Genomic DNA, 21321 nt, shown 5'->3' on the forward strand with positions numbered 1-21321 from the left:
GCCCGTTTAATTAAAAAAACAATGCAAAATGCAGTTTGGTAAATGGGGATGGTGGGGAGGGTATATATCTAACAAGTTTAGACGTAAACATTTGTATTCAGAAGAGGAACCGTAGAGGTCACCGTGCATGTGAAGCTTTGTTGAAGTGCCTGTTCTGTTGAGTTTGCTCGCGCTGTTCTAACTCAAATCTAACTAGACGGAGGCATTTGGGATTTTCAACATACGCCTAAGTTAGAAAATAAATCATTCCAGACTGCTGCATGTTTGAAATTCGTTTAAGGAACTGTTAATAGTTTTAAATTGAAATATGACGTTTTTCCAAACTTGAGTTTATGTGTAAATATAGCCCACATAACACGGACTCCGGGGAAACGTACCAGTGTGCCCGAGCAGTGCCCTCTAGGTGGGGCAGAGGGGGGCGGGGAGTGGGCATGGATGTTTTCATGTGTACACCTTATGTAAAAATGTTACTGAAATAAAGAATACTGTTGATTCTATTACAAGGTGTGGCTGTTAGAATTGATCTGAGAAACGTCAGTCTGCCTCATAGGACACATTTTTCTTTTTGTGAAAAGCTGGGTTGCCTTTACTTTTACTGACAAGCAGTCAAATACGTAACCTGAGCTTAACTCGCGTCTGCCTCATTACCGGTAGTTACAGAAACATTCGCACACTACGAGGACGGTAGACACAAACATGTATTTACATGGTCAGGAGGACAAGTAGACTAGGCTAGTTTATCTTCCCATGCACAATTAGTATCATTTACACGAGAATTTTGGCATTAATTCAGAATATCTCTGAAACAGCTCTCGGTCGCCTCGTCTAGCTAATGTACAAATTATTATTATGGGAAGTCAACCCCGCTGTGCTCGTCACGACACAACACCGCGATTTACGGCAGCGCGTGACGTGGCCGTTGACCCAGCGATGGCGGACGCCGTAGAGGAAGTTCTTCAAGGCGGCTGGTAAGGGAGCACTTTCGGCTAAAGAGAGGATTAAAGTGAGCCGCTTCGGCGAACTCGAAAACACGGAGCGACTTTATATAATTTACCGAGAACCAGTTAACGACAAGCGCCCGAAAACCCGCCCTGCTACCCTGGTTTAGTCGGAGGAGACCGTGTGCGCTGTCGTGCTCCTCCATTTAGCTGCAGCAGCTCGGAGCTCAGAGACATCAACACTCGTCCTTCTGTCCCCGCACACAGCGGTGTTATCGGTGTTTTATATCAACATTTGTCCTTCTGTCCCCGCACACAGCGGTGTTATCGGTGTTTTATATCAACATTTGTCCTTCTGTCCCCGCACACAGCGGTGTTATCGGTGTTTTATATCAACACTCGTCCTTCTGTCCCCGCACACAGCGGTGTTATCGGTGTTTTATATCAACACTCGTCCTTCTGTCCCGCACACAGCGGTGTTATCGGTGTTTTATATCAACATTCGTCCTTCTGTCCCCGCACACAGCGGTGTTATCGGTGTTTTATATCAACACTCGTCCTTCTGTCCCCGCACACAGCGGTGTTATCGGTGTTTTATATCAACACTCGTCCGGCTTTAGTGTAACGCGTCCCGTGACGTAATCGCCACATGCTTCCCGTCGCTCGTTGACGTCACAGCTCCCACACAGTGTGTTACGTTGTGTCATCGCCAGCTGACTGTTAGGGAGGGGGGGTTAGTCTTGTGTTTACTTCCTAGTCTTGTGTTTACAAACGTGTGTGAACGTGAGTGAGGGAGAAAAAGTGAAATGTCTAATTAACCGGATGCAATTAAGCCTCTCTTGATTATTTTCTCTCCCTGGACAGACATGCAATCAGCCCAATGAGTCTGTGTTTTTGCTGTGTTTTTGTACGATAGACATGACATACATTTGTGTAGTCTACAGTTCACTGTATCACTGAGAACAAAGGACTCTTAATCTCATTGGCTATCGCAAAACACATTTGCATTATTCATTAGACTTTTCATGAGTTACTGTACCTTTGCCTTACAAAGTGCAAAATTCACTTTTGCACATGAATGCATGATTTCAGTGAGTACATGAATTCAAACATATGCAGTTGTATCTTGAGAGGGGAAAAGAACTTCTTAAAGAGCTGAAACGGCTCCAAAGTAGCTATTTGCTCCCAGGATGCTTGTCAGATGAAACTCAGAAAAAGACAACTTCAGAATGCAGACTTCAGTAATAATCACAAAGCGTAAAAATCTTGTTTTCCACCGCTGATGTCCGTCTCCTGGGCGGACGCCTGTAATGCTGTGAGAGGTAGCTCTGGTGTCTTCTGGAAGGTATCCTGGAGTGAAGGAGGTGGAAGGCTTCCTCTTTGCTGATGGCCGGATCAGATACGAGGAAGAAGGCGTGTTCCCTCAAAGCTCAGCTCCTAGTGGCGGACGAACACCCCCACACACGTGTGCAGAGGGGAGGTTTGGGTCTGGGTCTGAACACATCACAGCCGTGTTACTCTTCTTAATCAGATGTGTGTATTGAACTAACAAAGCTCAGTTTGCTGTTTTTTTTATGCATCCAACCAATCAGATTCTTCCCGCATGGCTTTGAGTAGGACTTGTCAAGACGTATTGCTGCATAGTATAATGCACTATATTATCAAATGCAGTGGTTAATGTAACGGACACGTTGTTTCCTTCATTCGTAGAGCTGTAGCCACGTTCACATTTTTTGATCCATTTTTGTATGTATGAATCAGAAAATATCAGATTTTAAAGTATCTGTTTGGGGACCTTATCAGGTCTGCTTTTTACATGCTCTGTCCTGTCGGGAGGTGTAGCACTTGCATACCAGACTGTGATGCTGCCGGTGATGGCATTCAACAGCGTGTGTGTGTGTGTGTGTGTGTGTACAGTGACTGTGTTCACACACGCCCCTGCTCCTCACATAGACCCAGAGGTGCAGCCTGTGTTGCGCTGGTGTGGGTGCCTCTGGTGTCGGGGGAGGGGGTCTCACTACTCTGTGCTCTACGGGACGGACAACAACACGTTTACCTTCTCAGGTCCTGAATGGCCACGTTCTCCTTTGCTGGATTTCGGGGGTTTGCTGGTCTGGTGGAGCCACTTTGTCAACTGTGAGTGATGGACATTGTTATGTGAACAGAGATTGTGTGTGTGTGTGTGTGTGTGTGTGAGAGAGAGAGAGAGAGAGAGCGCCAGAAGGGTGTGGGAGCGTCTTTGTTAGGAGAGGTGTGTTTTGCCCAGTGGCAGATGGTGTCAGGCCTGTGCTGAAGCTTTGTGTTCTCAATCCAGCATGTGCGTGGTGTCCGACCTGCAGGCATGTTCTCACACACCAGAGAGTGATCCTCTAATACCCACTTCTTGTGTGTCTGCCAATAAATCGCTGAAGTTTCTTTCTTTCTTTCTTTTTCTTCTCTCTGTTTTCTTTCTTTCTTTATGTCATTTTCCCAAGACTAGCCTGATGGGATTTTCCATCAAAGTGACAGAGTAATAGCTTTAAATCTGCTCTTCAGGCAAACAATTCTGTTTGATTTTTTTTTCCCATTCAGAACAAGTAGCCCATATTCAGTACGGCATGACTGTTTCTTCCCAGGCTTTCACCTGTTTCCTGCCCACCTGTAGGGCAGGTTGACTGTAGCAGTGTGGCTGGGGTGGTGTATCTGGTGCAGTGTGGGTGGTTGTAGGGCAGGTTGACTGTAGCAGTGTGGCTGGGGTGGTGTATCTGGTGCAGTGTGGGTGGCTGTAGGGCAGTGTGGCTGCAGTGGTGTATCTGTAGGGTGGTGTGATTTGTAGGGATTTGTGGCTGTGGGCTGTGTTGTCACAGTAGGACTCCAGTAGCTCGACACCTTAGCCAACGGCCTTCCCAGCAGTGGGGTGTAGCGTTGCCCCCACCACTTTCTGCCCCGCCTTCTCTCGGCCTGACAGCCGATCACTCACAGGCTTGTCTGAGGGTGGATGTGTCTCCCGTGAGCAACTGTCACTCCACCCCTCGTTAGCACAACTCCCCTCCACATCTTGGTTTGATCTCAGGGAGGTTGGACCTGGTCTTCCACGGACACAATCTTTATTTTGCACAATCTTTATTTTTCCTTTTGAGTTGTTTTAATGTTTTATATATATACACACGAGTTCTCCCTGATTGTGTGTGTGTGTGTAGGGACCAGGACCTGGCTGAGGCCCTGGGTTCTGCAGGTGGTGATGTTGACTCTGAGCAGGATGAGGTCGTCCAGATACGTGACCTGTCTCCACCTCAGAGGGCCAAGCTCTGGATGGTAAGTGTACATGTGTGAATGTGTGTGTGTGTGAATGTGTGTGCGCACAAGTGTGTTTCTGTGTGTGTGCATAGCACTAATGTGCAGAGCACTAAACTGCGATCTGAGAGACTGAGAGCTAACAGCATTATGGTTGGATAGGAGGGTAATGTAGAACCGGCAGGGTGGAGATGTGTGTGTGATGTGGAGCTGCTGTGCTGAAAGGTTCTGGCCTGCCCCGCGTGCTTCTGAAGGACACTGGAGAGCTTCCGTATTGATCGCCGGCTCGTTAGGGGAAACCTGACCCTGCCTGTGTGGGCGGAGTGACGCCGGACGTTGCCGTGGTGACCAGGCCTCCTGCATCTGGGCTCATTCACAAACCTCCCGCAGCAGTTCAGTGTCGCAGGACTCAACCTCACTCTTCATCACAACCCCACTGTCCATCCCTCACAGCACTGCTGACCGTGTGTGTGTGTGTGTGTGTGTGTGTGTGTGTGTGTGTGTGTGTGTGTGTCAGATTGCTCTGAATGTGGCGGGGAAAGGAGACAGTCTGTCCTCGTGGGATGGCGCTTTGGACCTATCAGAACAGGAACTCGTACATGACCGAAGCCAACAGCTTATAGGTAAACATGAGTGGTGTGTGTTCTTCTCTCACACACACACACACACACACACACACACACACACACGTACTGTTCTGTCAGTTCAGGAAATAAGCGTCTACAAGGTATACGTACGGCGTACATGCGTACGGCCAGGTAACTGTATCCTTTATGGTAAATTTGTATATTTGAAACATATTTACTTGAGAGCCCCCCCCCCCCCCCCCCCACCACAGCCACGCCCCCCACACGGGCCTTGAGCACGCTGCTGTCTGTCCAGGGACTTTCCAGAGCTCAGGGCTGTGTCTCCAGGGACAGTGAGAGAACCTGCCAAAGCATCTGGCCCTGCTCACGTGCTCCTGCTTCATGGCCACAGTGAGACGGGTAGCGAACCAGAGACCAGAGAATTAGATAGTCTCTTAGCCTGTTTACCTTAGGGATTTGTAAGGAGATTTCCCACGCCTGTACCTGTGGCCTTGACCTCTGACCCCTGTATGCAGACCAGCTGGAGTTGCCCGTAGAGGAGGGCAGGGACCTGGTGGGTGATGTGGAGGCGGTGATCACCTTCTACTGTAAGTCGCGCAACGTGACCTTCTGCGCCGACCTCGGCTGGCCACACCTCCTCAAGCCCCTGCTGGGCCTCCGGCTGCCCTGCTGTGACCTCTACAACTGCTTCTATGCCATCATGAATAAATACATCCCCCGGTGTGTGTCCACATGTTTGTTCCTGTGCGTCTGCCTGCTTTTCTGTCTTTGTGACGTGGTTGTGTGACATGCCCTCCTGTCTCCGTAGGGACTGCGCGCTCAGCGGTCGTCCGTTCCACCTGTACAGGCTCCTCCTGCAGTACCACGAGCCCGAACTCTGCTCCTTCCTCGACACCAAAAAGATCACGCCGGACTCCTACGCCATGAGCTGGGTCAGAACATACTCCTCCTACTCCTGAGAGTTTCTCCTGGTGTTACGGGCCAGGGACCTGACCACCCCTCCTCCACTCTGTTTCTCCCCAGCTGGGCAGTCTCTTCTCCAGCCACTGTCTTCCTGAGGTCACCCAGACCTTGTGGGACGTCTACTTCCGGCAGGCCGACCCCTTCCTCGTTTTCTTCCTCATGCTCGTCATCCTCGTCAACGCCAAGTATGTCCCAGCGCACAGGGGCAGTTTGACGTTGCCATGGTCACGGTCACGCTTTGCTTTGTGTCCGCGCCGAGCGGTTTGTCCCTCGCCACTTGTGCCATTGAGTAACTGCCGCTTGTGTTTGTCTTCTGTGCCCGTCTAGAGAGACGATTCTCACCCAGGAGGGCGACAGTAGAGACGAGCTCATAAGTGAGTTCTGGGCCTGATCGTATTTAGTGTGCTTTGAAGGCATAACGTGCGTGGTACTGATCCGTGGCCCTGTGTGTGCCTGTCTAGAAACACTGGAGCACTTCCCTGCCTTGCTGGAGGCTGAGGACATCGAGGATCTGTTTTCCCTGGCGCAGTATTACCAAAGCAAGACACCCCTCTCTCTCAGAAAGGTGAGCGCTGTGTGTGTGTGTGTGTGTGTGTGTGTGTGTGTGTGTGTGTCCCTCTGCTCAACTCTTGCCAGACATTAATAGGATTGTTTACTTCCCTAAAAATGAATGAGGGCGATTGAGCTAATATTACTGCGGCAGACTTGATCACGTTGAGTCACACGTATCTGTGTGTGTAGGAGAACCAGAACCTTTTCGGCAGCAGTCTGGTGGCACTGAAGGAGGAAGATCTGGACCTGAGTCAGGCACTGTGTCTGCCTGTGTCTGTCCCAGAGATCCTGCAGGCCAACCAGCTCCAGCCAGTGAGTCGTACACACCCTAAACCCCTTTTCCCCCTCCACCCCTCCATCCCCTTATTCCCCCTCCACCCCTCCATCCCCTTATTCCCCCTCCACCCCTCCATCCCCTTATTCCCCCTCCACCCCTCCACCCCCTTATTCCCCCTCCACCCCTCCATCCCCTTATTCCCCCTCCACCCCTCCATCCCCTTATTCCCCCTCCACCCCTCCATCCCCTTATTCCCCCTCCACCCCTCCACCCCCTTATTCCCCCTCCACCCCTCCATCCCCTTATTCCCCCTCCACCCCTCCATCCCCTTATTCCCCCTCCACCCCTCCACCCCCTTATTCCCCCTCCACCCCTCCATCCCCTTATTCCCCCTCCACCCCTCCATCCCCTTATTCCCCCTCCACCCCTCCATCCCCTTATTCCCCCTCCACCCCTCCACCCCCTTATTCCCCCTCCACACCCCTTATTCCACCTCCACCCCTTAATGAATGAATGAATGTTCAATTTATATAGTGCCTTTTAGGATACCCAGGGCGCTTTACAATTTTAACACAGGTACAAATCTCAGACAACCAATCACACACCGGTGAGAAGCGGCAGCTAATTGCGCACAGCGTACTCTCTAACAGGATCCCCACTCCCTGGGCGACTGAAGCTAGATTTATACTTGATGTGTCGGGAGCGGTGCGAGGGTCCGCATGCCGAAAATGACGTCCGCGAGGGCCTTTGTTTTTTTATCACATTATTTAATGGTTGTTTATTTTCAAAACGACCAATCTTAACGTCTTTACTTTCTCTCATGTTTCCTCCTGGAATTACAAGAGGCTCGTATTTGTTAATGTAATACAAGAGAACTATTCAGTCAGACAGATATATGTTGTGAAACGAAGTAGTTACAATTTCAAGCATTTTCAAGTACTTTAGCCTAAATTCCAGCACTTTTCAAACCTGGAACACAAAGCAACATTAAAATTCATCAGGTAAATGTTCCTTCCTGTTTCTTTATACTACCACATATCTTTTCAGACAACACTGCAAAGAACGTGATGTGCCAAGTATAAACACCTCCACCTACACCCATTACACCCCCAGCATATCCTACACCCCTCCTCCTCTTCACTCCTACATCCCTACACTAATACACCCCCCTCTACCCCTACACTAATACACCCCCCCTACACCCCTACACTAATACACCCCCCCTCTACCCCTACACTAATACACCCCCCCTCTTCCCCTACACTAATACACCCCCCCTCTTCCCCTACACTAATACACCCCCCCTCTACCCCTACACTAATACACTCCCCTCTACCCCTACACTAATACACCCCCCTCTACCCCTACACTAATACACCCCCCCTCTACCCCTACACTAATACACCCCCCCTCTACCCCTACACTAATACACCCCCCCTCCACCCCTACACTAATACACCCCCCCCCCTCCACCCCTACACTAATACACCCCCCCTCCACCCCTACACTAATACACCCCCCCTCCACCCCTACACTAATACACCCCCCTCTACCCCTACACTAATACACCCCCCTCTACCCCTACACTAATACACCCCCCCTCCACCCCTACACTAATACACCCCCCCTCTACCCCTACACTAATACACCCCCCCTCTACCCCTACACTAATACACCCCCCCCTCCACCCCTACACTAATACACCCCCCCTCCACCCCTACACTAATACACCCCCCCTCAACCCCTACACTAATACACCCCCTCCACCCCTACGACAGCCGGGTTTCCATCCAAACCTTTCGAAAAAATAATGCGCAATTTCCAAGTTTCGGCAAAAAAAATGCGAATAAACTTTAGATCACGTGAGAGGATGCCAAACAATAGTGGTTTTTACATCCATCTGGCAATTACGCATTTTGCACGTTGAGGTTTTGAAAATGTTTTTTTCTTTTTCTTTTCTATACATGGAGAAATTAAATTTGCTCTCTCCAGAACTGTTTTTGTATGCATTTGCCATCTTTACATCGCGATCATGTACAGAACCACATGACTTGAGGCATGATACGTCATTGTTTATGCAAAAAACCATTTTCCATCCAGTTTTTCCGAATTTTGGCGATTCCACCTCCTCCTAGCGTAAAAATCTTTTTGCGATATTTGGGGCTTTTTTTTCGGGACTTTTTCCATCCAGCTTTTTTTATGCACATTTTCAAAATGTGCAAAAACTCGGTGGATGGAAAACCCTCTACTAATACACCCCCCTCCACCTCTACACTAATACACCACCCTCCACCTCTACACTAATACACCCCCCTCCACCCCTACACTAATACACCCCCCCTCCACCTCATTACATTTGCCTGAATATTACAGTAGTTCCCCATTCTCAGCTAACTTCAGCTGTATTTTATAGGAATTGTAGTGTCAGTAATGGGTGGATTAACCCTCTATAGGCGGAGTCTCACAGCTCTGTGTGTGTGTCCCCGTGTGTGTGTCCCCGTTTGTGTGTCCTCGTGTGTGTGTGTGTGTGTGTGTGTGTGTGTGTGCTGTTTGGTTCCAGGAGGGTGTGCGCTTCTTTGTGGTGGACTGTCGCCCTGCGGAGCAGTACAATGCTGGACACCTCTCCACTGCATTTCATCTGGACTCAGACCTGGTAGGCAGCCTGGGGATGGGGCTGGAGGTGGGGGCGGAGCTGGAGGTGGGGTGGGTTGGAGGTGGGGGGCGGAGCTGGAGGTGGGGTGGGTTGGAGGTGGGGGGCGGAGCTAGATTGGGGGGCAGAGCTGGAGTTGTGTTTGTCTTGGTTGTTCTGATTTTCCTTTTTCAGGAAGAAATTATTTTTAGCCTTTGTGATTGTGTGTTGTGCTGTCCTCTGTGCCGTGGCTGCAGTTTTTGGCATGTCTGTGTTCTCAGGTCAGTGTCTGTGTGTTTGTGCCCTGCGTCCTCAGATGCTTCATAACCCTGCTGAGTTTGCGCTGTCCGTGAAGTCGCTGCTGGAGACCCAGAAGCAGTCTCTGGAGTCTGGCTCGGTGGCTAGTGGAGAACACTTGTGCTTCATGGGCAGTGGACGTGAGGAGGAGGACATGTACATGAACATGGTGCTCGCTCACTTCCTGCAGGTCTGACATGCCACACACACACACACACACGCCACACACACGCCACACACACACACACACCTGCGGTTCTCTCAATGTCTGTGTTTTGGTTTTGGGGGGTCACTAGCTGCCGGGGGCAGTGACTCCTGACTGGGGCTTTAATTCTTAGTGTAAGCTGTGATGATTTTGCTCTTAGGACCTACACCAGTGTCTGCTTGTCTAAACTGATCTCATGGACTCGCGGAATATAATAGTGTTACTGTCTAAATGTCTTTTTTTTTTTTTTTGACTTTTCTAGAAAAACAAAGAATATGTCAGCATAGCTAAAGGTGGTTTTATGGGTAAGTACTTGCAGTGTATGTCTTGTTTACATCATCAGTGTGCATCTATATTTAAAATCAGAATGCAACAAATGGCCCTCCGTTGTCTCCATGTCTGTGTAGCACTCCAACAGCATCTGGCAGACATCAATGTGGAGGGACCAGACAATGTTTACGTCCACTGGATAGTCAGCACTTCAGGATCTCCAAACAGCTCCGCGGACGTGAGTTCAGCTCTCTCTCTGCGTGTGTCGGTGTGGGCCTGTGTGTGTGGGTGTGTGTGTCTGTCATTTTATTTATTACAGAGCTGTACATCTTCATCTTTGTTTAATCTCATGATCTGTGCAATATTGTTATGTTGTTAAGTGGTTTTTTAATTTATTTTAAGTGCCTCTTAGTTTTAATGCCATTAGGTTTAGATTTAAAAGATAATCACAAATTTGGCGCCCTCTTGTGGACCGCATATGTGTGACATCTACAAATGCTATTTTTTTCCCCAACACTTTTGAAATATTACAAGTTGGTGTCTTCCTTTCTACAGGGAGACCTGAATAACACAGGAGATGGCAAAGGTGTCAAATCGCTGGTCAATAAAATGACCTTTGCCCTCAAGTCCAAGTCAGTTAATGTGAAAGAGAAGGTCATTAGCTTTATTGAGAACACTTCAACACCAGTGGACAGGTGAGAACTAAGTTACTCTCTTTAAACCCAACACTTGTCCTTAGTTCCAATTTGGTTCAGTTTACATATGAAACTTTGTTTAATGACCCAGGGAACCACAATCTGCTTTCTTTCTTAATTTATTAATACGTTTTCCTTCTATATTGTGGTGTTCACATGAATCAGTATACTTTAGTGATTAGTTCAGAAATAACAGGTTGTGCAAATATATTGATTAAAAAAAAACCAGTAACGGTGTCTATTAGACGCCGACATTAACTGCTAAAACTAAAGGTAGTTGATAATAAGCCTGCAGTGTCTTTTACTGTCCACTGAGCTAGACACTGGTGCCTAAGCCTATAGTTACATTTTCATTCTGATGGAACCATGAAAATCCACCATCCGTTCCATTCGTACCTGTGGACGAGACGTACCTGCCGTCTGCCTTCCAGGATTGAGCCTCAGGATTCTCACCTGTGGGTTCATAAGCTGTATTGTTGCAGAACCGATTCTTCCTAATTTGCACCTTTTATATTCAGCTCTGCTCTAGTGTCCTAGTAAGCCTCGTAGTTTGTGACCGTGAGATGTCGGTCAATCATGCTCGTTAGAATATTAAGACTTAAGACCACGCCCATTCTCAGTTTGGGCTGATGAGCCAAGTTGGTTCTTATTTTTTTATTTTTTATTTTTTAACCAGTGTGTTGTCATTTTTAAATACATTGTGTTATAATGTCTTCTAGTGTGTTCCCTGGGTCGTTAAGTGTTTCAAAGCTACAATCATGCCTTTCTTTTCTCTTTATTGTGACAGTGGAGCAATGGCAAACATTTGTGATGACCATTCTTAATGAATCAGTCGTAATTCAGCTTGTTATGTTTGTGCTGGATTGTGTTTCCTGCCAGCCACGTGTGTTGTTAACACCACTTGCCCCCTACCCATGCCCTGTTATTCCACACTAGAATATCTTTCACACTGCCCTGGCCAGAGAAGGGGATACTCGATCGGTAAGAACCTGGTACCGGCCGCCCGTCTTCAGCATGAGGGCCGCAGGGGGCAGCAGGGGGCAGCAGGCCTCCATGTAGCCGTCCGGTCTGGCGCGACCTCGCCTGCCTCACTGCGGAGTGGGCAGTGTCCTCCACCCCAGTGGAGTCTGCACTTGCGCATGCTCTGTGTAGCGCACTAACATTCGTTTGCCCTCGCGCTCCTAACATAAGCAGGGTGGACCTTTTGAGTTGGTGTGATGCGTAAGTGCTTTGCCAGGAGTCAGAGAGGCTCCTGTGTGTGTTCAGGAGGATGGGGGGGGGGGGGGGGGGGGGGGGCAAGCTATCCTGCAGACGTCCGTGCCGCCGTGCTGGGTCTAACGTAGCTCCTCCCACTCTGCATTTTGCACCAATCAGAAGCTCTCAACGGTCTTGCACTCCGAGCACTGAGGAGTTCTCCTCCTGTTCGGTCCCTTCCTTGTTCATGGCTGATGATGACCAGGGTGGTGGTCGGGCAGGTGTTTAGCGCCCCCTTCAGGCCTGTTTGTACACACATGGGTCTTACTGTGGGCCACTCCACCACACTTAGTCATCATCTCTGATATTGCTGCTATCTGCCTCTCTTTCAACTAACATGACTTACCTTGTCATAACGTCTCTAGTGCTAGATATGGCCATGTGCTGCTATTATTTGAAAATGTCCAACCATAGAGTATGATGATGATGATGATGATGATAATAAAAGATGATTATGATGTGGTTTTTGATCGTAACTGCAGGGTAAAGGGTGTTTTTGTTATTCTGTTGTTATTCTGACACACTCCCGTACACTCCTTGTGTGCTTACAGGCATGTGAGCAGTAGTGACAGAGTCGGTAAACCATACCGGGGTGTGAAGCCTGTCTTCAGCATCGGCGATGAAGAGGAGTACGACACAGGTAAGGACGTGAGCTTCTGCGGATGAGCGTCTTCTCCTGGTGGGGCCTATGGAACCTGTTGTCCTCCTGTTTACGCACCGTCGGATCAAGGAAGCCAAGCAGTGACTTGACAATGGAGGAGAATAGCCATCCTGTACATCCTGATGCGTATGAACATCCTGATGGCGCGTCCTCCCCCGCCAGGTGTCCTGTCAGCAGCCCTGACGCCCCCTTACGTGCAGGGAGCAGAGCTGGAAGATATGAGATTTGTGTAATATCTACACAAGATGCCTCGTATAGCTGTAGGGTTTTTGATGTTTCTGTTTATGATGACGATGTTTCAGTGTCTAATGCAGTTCAGGTGTCATTATTATTTTGAGTGCTGCTGAACCATGTCAGATGTAAATGAATGGAACTCTCAGATCTCAGATCCACTCCTCGTCGTCTCTCCGCAGATGAGATCGACAGCTCTTCGATGTCGGATGATGACCGCAAGGAGGTCGTGAACATTCAGACGTGGATTACCAAGCCGGACGTGAAGCACCACGTCCCCTGCAACGAGGTGAAGGAGACGGGACACATGTTCCCCAGGTGGGCTGAGGGACACGCATCACGCCCTACAACCTCCACACACCTCCAACAAAGACCACAAACGCGTCTAAAACGCGTCATCTAAACATCATTATCCATATTCCTTCACACTAAATGTGTTTCTGTTTGCTTCTCCTTGTTTTACATGTTTCTTCTGGTTACCCTGTTTGTGTAAAAATGTGACCTGTCTTATGTCTTTGTACTCATACAATTGTCAACATGCCAACAATGGAACCTGGGATTACTCTGTACAATACACATACACTTACAAGCACAACAGCACACACACCCACACATACACACACCCTGGAATCAAAATGCTGACTCACCCTCCTACAGATGACAACCTAATGTGTCACCGTTAAAGTTCATAACATGAAACAGCCGCAGTATTGGATCTTAAAAAAATAAAAATAAACAAAAAAACAACAGCAACAAAACAAGCGAGGCCGTTCAACCACTTCGCCAAACTAAACTCCGGAAGATTCAGTTCAACTTTTATATAAATTTTTATATCAAGTAATACCAATGCCATTATACCAGTTCAGTGTTGTACAGTAGAGCTATTGGTCTACTGCAGTTAGGAGACGTGGATGATGAAACAATTGAATTAAAACAACAGACCAAAACATAAGACCGCAGGCGCTTAGCTGATATGTGCAGGCGGTAGAGATGGAATTGGGGAAGAAACGTACATGTAGACCTTGAGTGATTTACAGTGTAGTGCATTAAAACTGGGCTGAATAGCATATTCAGTTGGCTGGGTCAGATGTGCAAATTATTGTACTGTTGTTATGGCATTGCAGGTGTTGGCTTGATTATTCAAAGATGTGCTTGATAACTGGAACGGGAAGGGGGTGGATCAGTGGTGCTCGCTCGCGTGTGTGTGTGTGTGTGTGTGTGTGTGTGTGTGTGTGGGACTTGTTGCCACTGGTGGTACCATATTTTAACAACTCGTGGGTATAAACACACGCTGTCAGGCGCTGACCTGGGCTAAACCCTCTGGTTAGCACATATGCTGTCAGGCCCTAACCTGGGATAAATCCTCTACTCTCGGAGTTGAGATGGCGTGGTCGCTGCTGCGAAATGAAAAATGCAACAATTCCAGTAAATTAAATAAAATGATAATTTTGTAGGAAAGATTTAGCTGACACCAGAATAAATAATTAAAAGCTATATTCATCAGACATGATTGGATGACGACAACAATTACAAAACTAAATGAAGAATAAAAACAGGCATTGTATGATCAGATGTCCTTAGAAGAATGCTTAGATGAACAATATTATTGTCTAATAACAAAACTCCAGAACCAGGTGTCTTCCATGTTGAGTTCTACGAACTTGTGTAGCCCATATTAGTATCCTCCTCTTTAAGAGATTAACAGCGGATATCAAACATAACATGAGATTACCCGCCTATATGAACACAGCTACTTTTTTCCTTTTTCCCCCTCTACCTCACAAAGACCTCATTCTACTGTTTCAGACCTCTAGACCTCATTCATTTTGATACTAAAGTTGTAATAGAGACGGTAATCCCTTATAGTCCCATACCTTATCCATCCCAACAGCTTCCATCAAAGGCAGACATTTATCAACTAAGAAGAGCATACTGCTCTACATAGGTTTACCAGTAGCTTCTAGCTAATCAACTACAGTACATTATTAAAATGGCCAAATCTCAGCCACACACAATATTCATGGATCAATGCAGAGCCTAGTATGCGATTGAAAGCTGGAGAGACGTCCTGTGTGTGTGTGTGTGTGTGTGTGTGTGTGTGTGAGAGAACAGGGGATGGGTGCTGGTGGTGTTTATCATTAACAGGAACGCAGTGTTTGCGTCACACTGTTCATGGTGCTCAGTCAGTTGTCACGTTGTTGGTAAGAATCTTCTCTTCTTCACCATTTTGCAGTCACCTCCTGATCACAGCCACGCACATGTACTGTCTGAGAGAGATCGCCTCTCGCAAAGGGTTTGCTTACATCCAGTCCCGGCAGGCCCTGAGTTCCGTGGTGAAGATCACCTCGAAGAAGAAGCACCCTGAGCTCATAACGTTCAAGTTTGGCAACAACAATGCAGCTGGCGTGGAGATCGTGGCAGTGGAAAGGTAATGGTACCACACCAAGACTCAACACTAACCCTAGGGTCGCATTCAATGCACATTATACTTTCCATTTACTTTGAGTCACTTTAGAGGATTAAAACAGTCATTATACACGCCCATAATTTGGGGGGGGAAGCATCTAGTTCTTTGTCCGAGGAGATCAGATGACGTTATCCAACACGGAGTTGTACCTCAGTCATGGGTTCTAAACACAGGCAGGGTGAGAGAGCATCTGCCCAATGGGGCGGGGTCTGGTCTACATTAGAGGACATGGAAGAACACACAGCACCCAGCCACACGCTTCCTTTGGATAGGGATGTTTTGACTACGCTTTGGAGATGTGTTGATGGAGAGGTCTAAAAAAGATTCCATGACGCTTCATACATTTCCACCCTTCTCCGATTACTCAAAATATGTTCATCTGTATGCAAATGAATTGGTGTGTGGAAAATATAATTCATTGCACTGATTTTTTTTTATGTTTGTGTATGATTAAATGTGCACACTGCCTGGGGTTCTGCTCTACAGGTATTTAATACCAAATGCAGGTGATGCCACTAAAGCCATTAAGCAGCAAATCATGAAGGTGCTGGACGCTCTGGAAACCTCATAACCATCCGGCCTGGTGCCAAGAGTCTGAAACAGCCCCAGCTCCACAAAACGCCCAGCGGCACCCAGAGGAGGGGAGCAGATGGACTATTCCCCACACACACACACACACACACACACACACACACACACACACACACACACGTTCTCTCTGTCTGTGTCTCTCTGTCTCTCTCTCCTTCTTCCAGACAGCACTGATATTCAGTATTTGATCTCGCCAGGACACGGGCTTCACCCTTGATCGTTTGATGGAATTCCTGAGGCGTTCGGAAGAACTTGCTTTAAAAGCAGTCGTTTACTTTAGCCCTCAGCTTTTGCAATCGTTTCCATCAACAGCTCCCCCTATAGGTGTAAGTCAGACTTGCTCTCAGTTTGCGTACCTGTGTCAGGCCTCAATCGTAATCCACGGTTTTGTATATGAAGGACTTAAAGAGGACCCTGCAGTGGCTAAAAGGGTTCGGTGAGGTCCAATCCTGGAGTGGATCAGTGTTTCTTTCCTTGTGTTTAATTTATAAATGTTCTCTAACTACTTACTTGCTGCAGTACACTTTTGGTCTGTTATTGAGCAGATATAACTTTGTATTTATAAGAGCAGTATTTGTGCCTGTGGGTGGGGTCACAGGAGTTGAAAAAATGGTGAATGTTCATTCCGATTCTTTTGTGGGTCATGGGAGAACACACACACACACACACGTGCGGTAATGGTCGTCATTATGAAAGGGCGTTACCCTTGTAAACTGCACAACGCTCCGGGCAACGCGTGACGTGCACACGCACTCGCGTCGGTTGCCCTGTGCGAACGGCTTTCAAATACCTTTTGAAATCTCATAAATATGGTTAACCCTTTGATGACTTGTTCCACCATAACTTTTCCTCTCTGCACGCAGCCATAAAGATGAATAGCTGAAAGTGCTCAGGGGAGGAAAGTCTATGTGGTGTGGATTTGTAGATGCTGTAAATCTCCTTCGAGGTCGAGCGGTGTGTATGGGCCACAGTGATGAGGGCAGCTTGGCTTTCGCACCTCCAGTAGCAGTGCTCAGGGCCAAGAACCCAGCGCTCGTGTTCCCGTTCAGCTGGACAGCAAGACGATAACTCAACACAGGAGCCCCCGCATGGCCCCTTGCCCCAACTCCTAATCAGTGCTTTATGTCCTAACACGCGATTCTCCTTCATTACTGGAGAGCAAATGACGAAGGAACACTTCCTCAGTGTGGGGTGGATTAAAATGAACCTTTTTGTTTTGCAGTAAATGGTTAATTTACAATTATCGGTTAATAAACTTTATTTGCAGTAATTTAATCTTTTCCATTTTCTGCCCAATATCTCTGCTTTTCTGTTGAAACTTTGTAAAGTTTTTGTTGTAATAAATTAAAAAGTAGTCTACAGGTTTGTTTACTGTTGTCTGCACAAATGCAAATTTTCAGCCTTATCCAAAATGCCTTCCAGTGTATTTGAAGATGAGATATACCCATCCAGTAGAGTAATGATAGTTTTTATTTTTTTGTTTATACTGTATCAAAATACATACACTGAATATTTACATTTGTAGTATGAAAAAAAACATCTGTACAAAACAACTGGAAATACTGAAGAATTGGCATGTATTGGTTGTATTTTTGCAAAACTGCCATTATTACATCATTTTCGTTCGAAATAAAAGCTACATGAGTTCAGTATTTCCCTTTATAAGGCTCCATTGCATCAGTCTTAATCCAGAACCATAAATGTGGAAAAAAAAGAAAACATTATTGTATAAAAAAGGCCGGCTTACAAGCTTGCTTACAGTTAAGCCTGAGAAATGTAACACAGAATTGCCAGACTGAAACAAATTATTATGGCAAACAGATAAACAGCATAATACTATGAATCCTATTTGGAGTAAACATTCTTTACAATCCAAAAATATACCTGGTCCAGGTAAACACGACAACAACAAACATGAGAAGCCCCCAATTATTAGTTTCTCTGAGAAGAGAATCCATGGCAACAGCTCAAAGTTTCAGCATTTAAGTGCTGTGTCTCAAGAAATATTAATTGATAAATCAGTATGGCAAAGCACCGCGTACCCTAAGCCACAACTGCCTGCACCATACCAGGGGCTTGAAATGACAACTCGACCAAATACACCCAGAAAACGAACAAAAACAAGCAAAAAAACAAACAGAACACAACTCCCTTAAAAAAACAAACAAACAAAAATTACATCCCCCCCCTCCCCCCCAAACAGACAGACACACACACACAAAATAACCCCAAAGAACTTAAGTGCATTTAATCAGCATACTTGAAATTTAGCACTAGATGAAGCTGTACAAATGTGTGTGTGCGTGCTAGTGGATTTGGACGTCAGCCGATGTCGAATCGCACCGCTCGCACCACAGCAACACAGTAGAGTAGTTGAATGTTTGCGCGGACACGTGCGCCGTCACGTGGGCGGACGCGTGCGCCGCTCACTCGCCCTCCTCTTTGATGCGCTGCTGTTTGTTGCGGCGCGAGTCAGGGGCCAGGTCAAAGGAGAAGTCGGTCCAGTCGTCGCGGGGGGGAAAGGAGATGGTCTGGCGGAGGGTGAAGCGCACGGCGTCGATCACGCGCTCCCCCCGGGCCTCCGTGGAGCCCACGCTCACCGTGGAGGCGCCACCCGACGCTCGCAGGATGTGTGGAGGTGGAGAAAACTCCATGGTCTGCCGATGCTCCATGATCCCTTTCCAGATGATGTGCTGGTAGTCGGCAGGAATCTTCAGCCGGGACAGGTCCTGCAGAGGCACCGAGCCCGCAGCTCATAAATTAGGGAGGCACTGCACAGATGCAGATCCACCTCAGATCGTGCTCACACACACTCAAACACAGTCCATAATCTCACACACACTCAAACACAGTCCATAATCTCACACACACTCAAACACAGTTCATAATCTCACACACACTCAAACACAGTCCATAATCTCACACACACTCAAACAGTCCATAATCTCACACACACTCAAACACAGTCCATAATCTCACACACACTCAAACACAGTCCATAATCTCACACACGCTCAAACACAGTCCATAATCTCACACACACTCAAACACAGTCCATAATCTAATACACACTCAAACACAGTCCATAATCTTACACACGCGCAAACACAGTCCATAATCTCACACACGCGCAAACACAGTCCATAATCTCACACACACTCAAACACAGTTCATAATCTCACACACACTCAAACATAGTCCATAATCTCACACACGTGCAAACACAGTCCATAATCTCACACACGCTCAAACGCAGTCCATAATCTCACACTCAAACAAAGTCCATAATCTCAAACACAGTCCATAATCTTACAAAGATGTCTCTCAATTCATGCTCATGCACACATGTACCATATCTCACGCTGATATGCATGAGCTACAGTATGTGTGTGTATACAGTGTGTGTGTGTGTAGGAGAAGCCTCACCTCCAGGTTATAGTTCTCAATCTGATAGATGTTGGTGAGACCTTGGGCAGTGAAGTAGTCCAGACAGGAAGAGCAACCCAGCCGTAACAGGAAGCTGTAATGGTGCATTTTAAACCAGTCAGATTAATCAGTCTGGGCTTGTTTGAGTGTTATATCTAAATGTGATTAGTTTAGCTCGGTGAGACAGAGGCAAATGTTGGAGGTCTGTAGGAGGTGAGTGTTGGAGGTCTGTAGGAGGCGAGTGTTGGAGGTATGTAGGAGGTGAGTGTTGGAGGTATGTAGGAGGTGAGTGTTGGAGGTCTGTAGGAGGCGAGTGTTGGAGGTCTGTAGGAGGCGAGTGTTGGAGGTCTGTAGGAGGTGAGTGTTGGAGGTCTGTAGGAGACGAGTGTTGGAGGTCAGTAGGAGGCGAGTGTAGGAGGTGAGTGTTGGAGGTATGTAGGAGGTGAGTGTTGGAGGTCTGTAAGAGGCAAGTGTTGGAGGTCTGTAGGAGGCGAGTGTTGGAGGTCTGTAGGAGGCGAGTGTTGGAGGTCTGTAGGAGGTGAGTGTTGGAGGTCTGTAGGAGGTGAGTGTTGGAGGTCTGTAGGAGGTGAGTGTTGGAGGCCTGTAGGAGGTGAGTGTTGGAGGTCTGTAGGAGGTGAGTGCTGAAGGTCTGTAGGAGGCGAGTGTTGGAGGTCTGTAGGAGGCGAGTGTTGGAGGTCTGTAGGAGGCGAGTGTTGGAGGCATGTAGGAGGTGAGTGTTGGAGGCCTGTAGGAGGTGAGAGTTGGAGGTCTGTCAGAGGTGAGTGTTGGAGGTCTGTAGGAGGCGAGTGTTGGAGGTCTGTAGGAGGTGAGAGTTGGAGGTCTGTCAGAGGTGAGTGTTGGAGGCCTGTAGGAGGTGAGTGTTGGAGGTCTGTAGGAGGCGAGTGTTGGAGGTCTGTAGGAGGCGAGTGTTGGAGGCATGTAGGAGGTGAGTGTTGGAGGTCTATAGGAGGCGAGTGTTGGAGGCCTGTAGGAGGTGCGTGTTGGCGGTCTGTAGGAGGTGAGAGTTGGAGGTCTGTAGGAGGTGAGTGCTGGAGGTCTGTAGGAGGCGAGTGTTGGAGGCCTGTAGGAGGTGAGTGCTGGAGGTCTGTAGGAGGTGAGAGTTGGAGGTCTGTCAGAGGTGAGTGTTTGAGGCCTGTAGGAGGTCTACCTGGAGATGCTGCTGTCCACGGGGTAGGGCGGCGGGGGAGTGCAGTGAGAGGACGGCACCATGGGTAACTGGGGCTGCAGGCCGTGGGTGGGGCTGAGGGAGCTCATGTCTGTGTTCATGGGAATGTGCCCACTCATCATGGGACTCACTGCAGGAGGAACCGGAGGGAGAGACACCGTCAGAGACGTAAGAACCCTCTGGGTGTAATTACACCGAGAAGGTGTTCAGCACCATCATCTGTCACGGCCACTAATGGGCTGCATGTGCTTAAGCTTAAGCGGTTCTATTGCCCCGCTGGCGTGAGGGCAACAGTGGACAACTGACGTTGGCTTCACGTAATATGACAAACACTGACAGGATCTGTGGGCCCTGGGGATTAGGAAGGGCTTCGTCCCACAAAGATCCAGTTCACTTGCAAAAGGAAACTAGCTGTCAGAGAGACAGTGAGATGCAGAGTGGCACTCAGAAGCTGTCGTGCTGGGACAGGCTCAAGCCCAGAGGGCAGCGGGGGGTGAGACGGGAGGGTGAGACCCATCCATAGAGAAGGAACCCTGACACTAAACTTCAAACAGCAGTGACATGGGTTACACAGTGAAAACCAAAGAGGGTGGGATGTGTATGTGTGTGTGTGTGTGTGTGTGTGTTTGTATTTGACTGGTTTTACCTCCTAGGCATACCTTGTGTATGCTTTTTTTTTTTTTTACATGCGTGCGTGTGTGTGTATATATAATACACACATGCACACATACCTTGTGCTTTATGTGAATGCGTAATGATATATACATGCACACCTTAAATATTATTCACATAAAGCACAAGGTATGTGTGTATAATAAT

At 47.8% G+C, this 21321-nt stretch overlaps 2 protein-coding genes across 6 annotated transcripts in view; one reads left to right on the forward strand and one right to left on the reverse strand.

The window, feature by feature from the left end:
* The first annotated feature begins 811 nt into the window (after nucleotides 1–811).
* Nucleotides 812–17542, forward strand: tbc1d23 (TBC1 domain family, member 23). Of its 3 annotated transcripts, none has more exons than XM_077015087.1 (19): nucleotides 812–968; nucleotides 4118–4232; nucleotides 4729–4834; nucleotides 5314–5518; nucleotides 5607–5730; nucleotides 5822–5946; nucleotides 6089–6135; nucleotides 6223–6326; nucleotides 6503–6625; nucleotides 9151–9243; nucleotides 9536–9706; nucleotides 9984–10026; nucleotides 10129–10229; nucleotides 10547–10686; nucleotides 11623–11667; nucleotides 12492–12580; nucleotides 13015–13150; nucleotides 15066–15260; nucleotides 15786–17542. In XM_077015087.1, the coding sequence occupies exons 1-19, from the start codon at nucleotides 850–852 to the stop codon at nucleotides 15868–15870; spliced, it is 2166 nt and encodes a 721-aa protein (XP_076871202.1). In that variant the 5' UTR covers nucleotides 812–849; the 3' UTR covers nucleotides 15871–17542. The 3 variants fall into 3 exon arrangements, with proteins under 3 accessions (XP_076871202.1, XP_076871203.1, XP_076871204.1); XM_077015089.1 differs by lacking the exon at nucleotides 812–968 and adding an exon at nucleotides 1010–3074; XM_077015088.1 differs by lacking the exon at nucleotides 11623–11667.
* The window catches only part of tp63 (tumor protein p63), a 29181-nt gene continuing 25202 nt past the window's right edge, over nucleotides 17343–21321 (reverse strand). For 2 of the 3 annotated variants that reach the window (XM_077015091.1, XM_077015090.1), the window contains exons 10-12: nucleotides 20485–20632; nucleotides 19317–19410; nucleotides 17343–18619 (exon numbers count right to left, since the gene is read on the reverse strand). In XM_077015091.1, the coding sequence (XP_076871206.1) occupies nucleotides 18317–18619; nucleotides 19317–19410; nucleotides 20485–20632 (545 nt within the window). In that variant the 3' untranslated portion in view covers nucleotides 17343–18316. Of the gene's footprint in view, nucleotides 18662–19316; nucleotides 19411–20484; nucleotides 20633–21321 lie in introns of all 3 variants that reach the window. The other variant, XM_077015092.1, reaches the window with a different exon arrangement.

This window comes from Brachyhypopomus gauderio, chromosome 8 (assembly GCF_052324685.1).
Source record: "Brachyhypopomus gauderio isolate BG-103 chromosome 8, BGAUD_0.2, whole genome shotgun sequence".
Taxonomy (NCBI): Eukaryota; Metazoa; Chordata; class Actinopteri; order Gymnotiformes; family Hypopomidae; genus Brachyhypopomus; species Brachyhypopomus gauderio.

What these genes read in the sequence shown, in the direction of transcription:
- tbc1d23 (XM_077015087.1), top strand. Translation starts at nt 850, where the DNA reads ATGGGAAGTCAACCCCGCTGTGCTCGTCACGACACAACACCGCGATTT. An exon ending in AGCTAAAGGTGGTTTTATGG is followed by an intron (nt 10,027 to 10,128) that starts GTAAGTACTTGC and finishes ATGTCTGTGTAG; the next exon opens with CACTCCAACAGCATCTGGCA. An exon ending in ACGGGACACATGTTCCCCAG is followed by an intron (nt 13,151 to 15,065) that starts GTGGGCTGAGGG and finishes ACCATTTTGCAG; the next exon opens with TCACCTCCTGATCACAGCCA.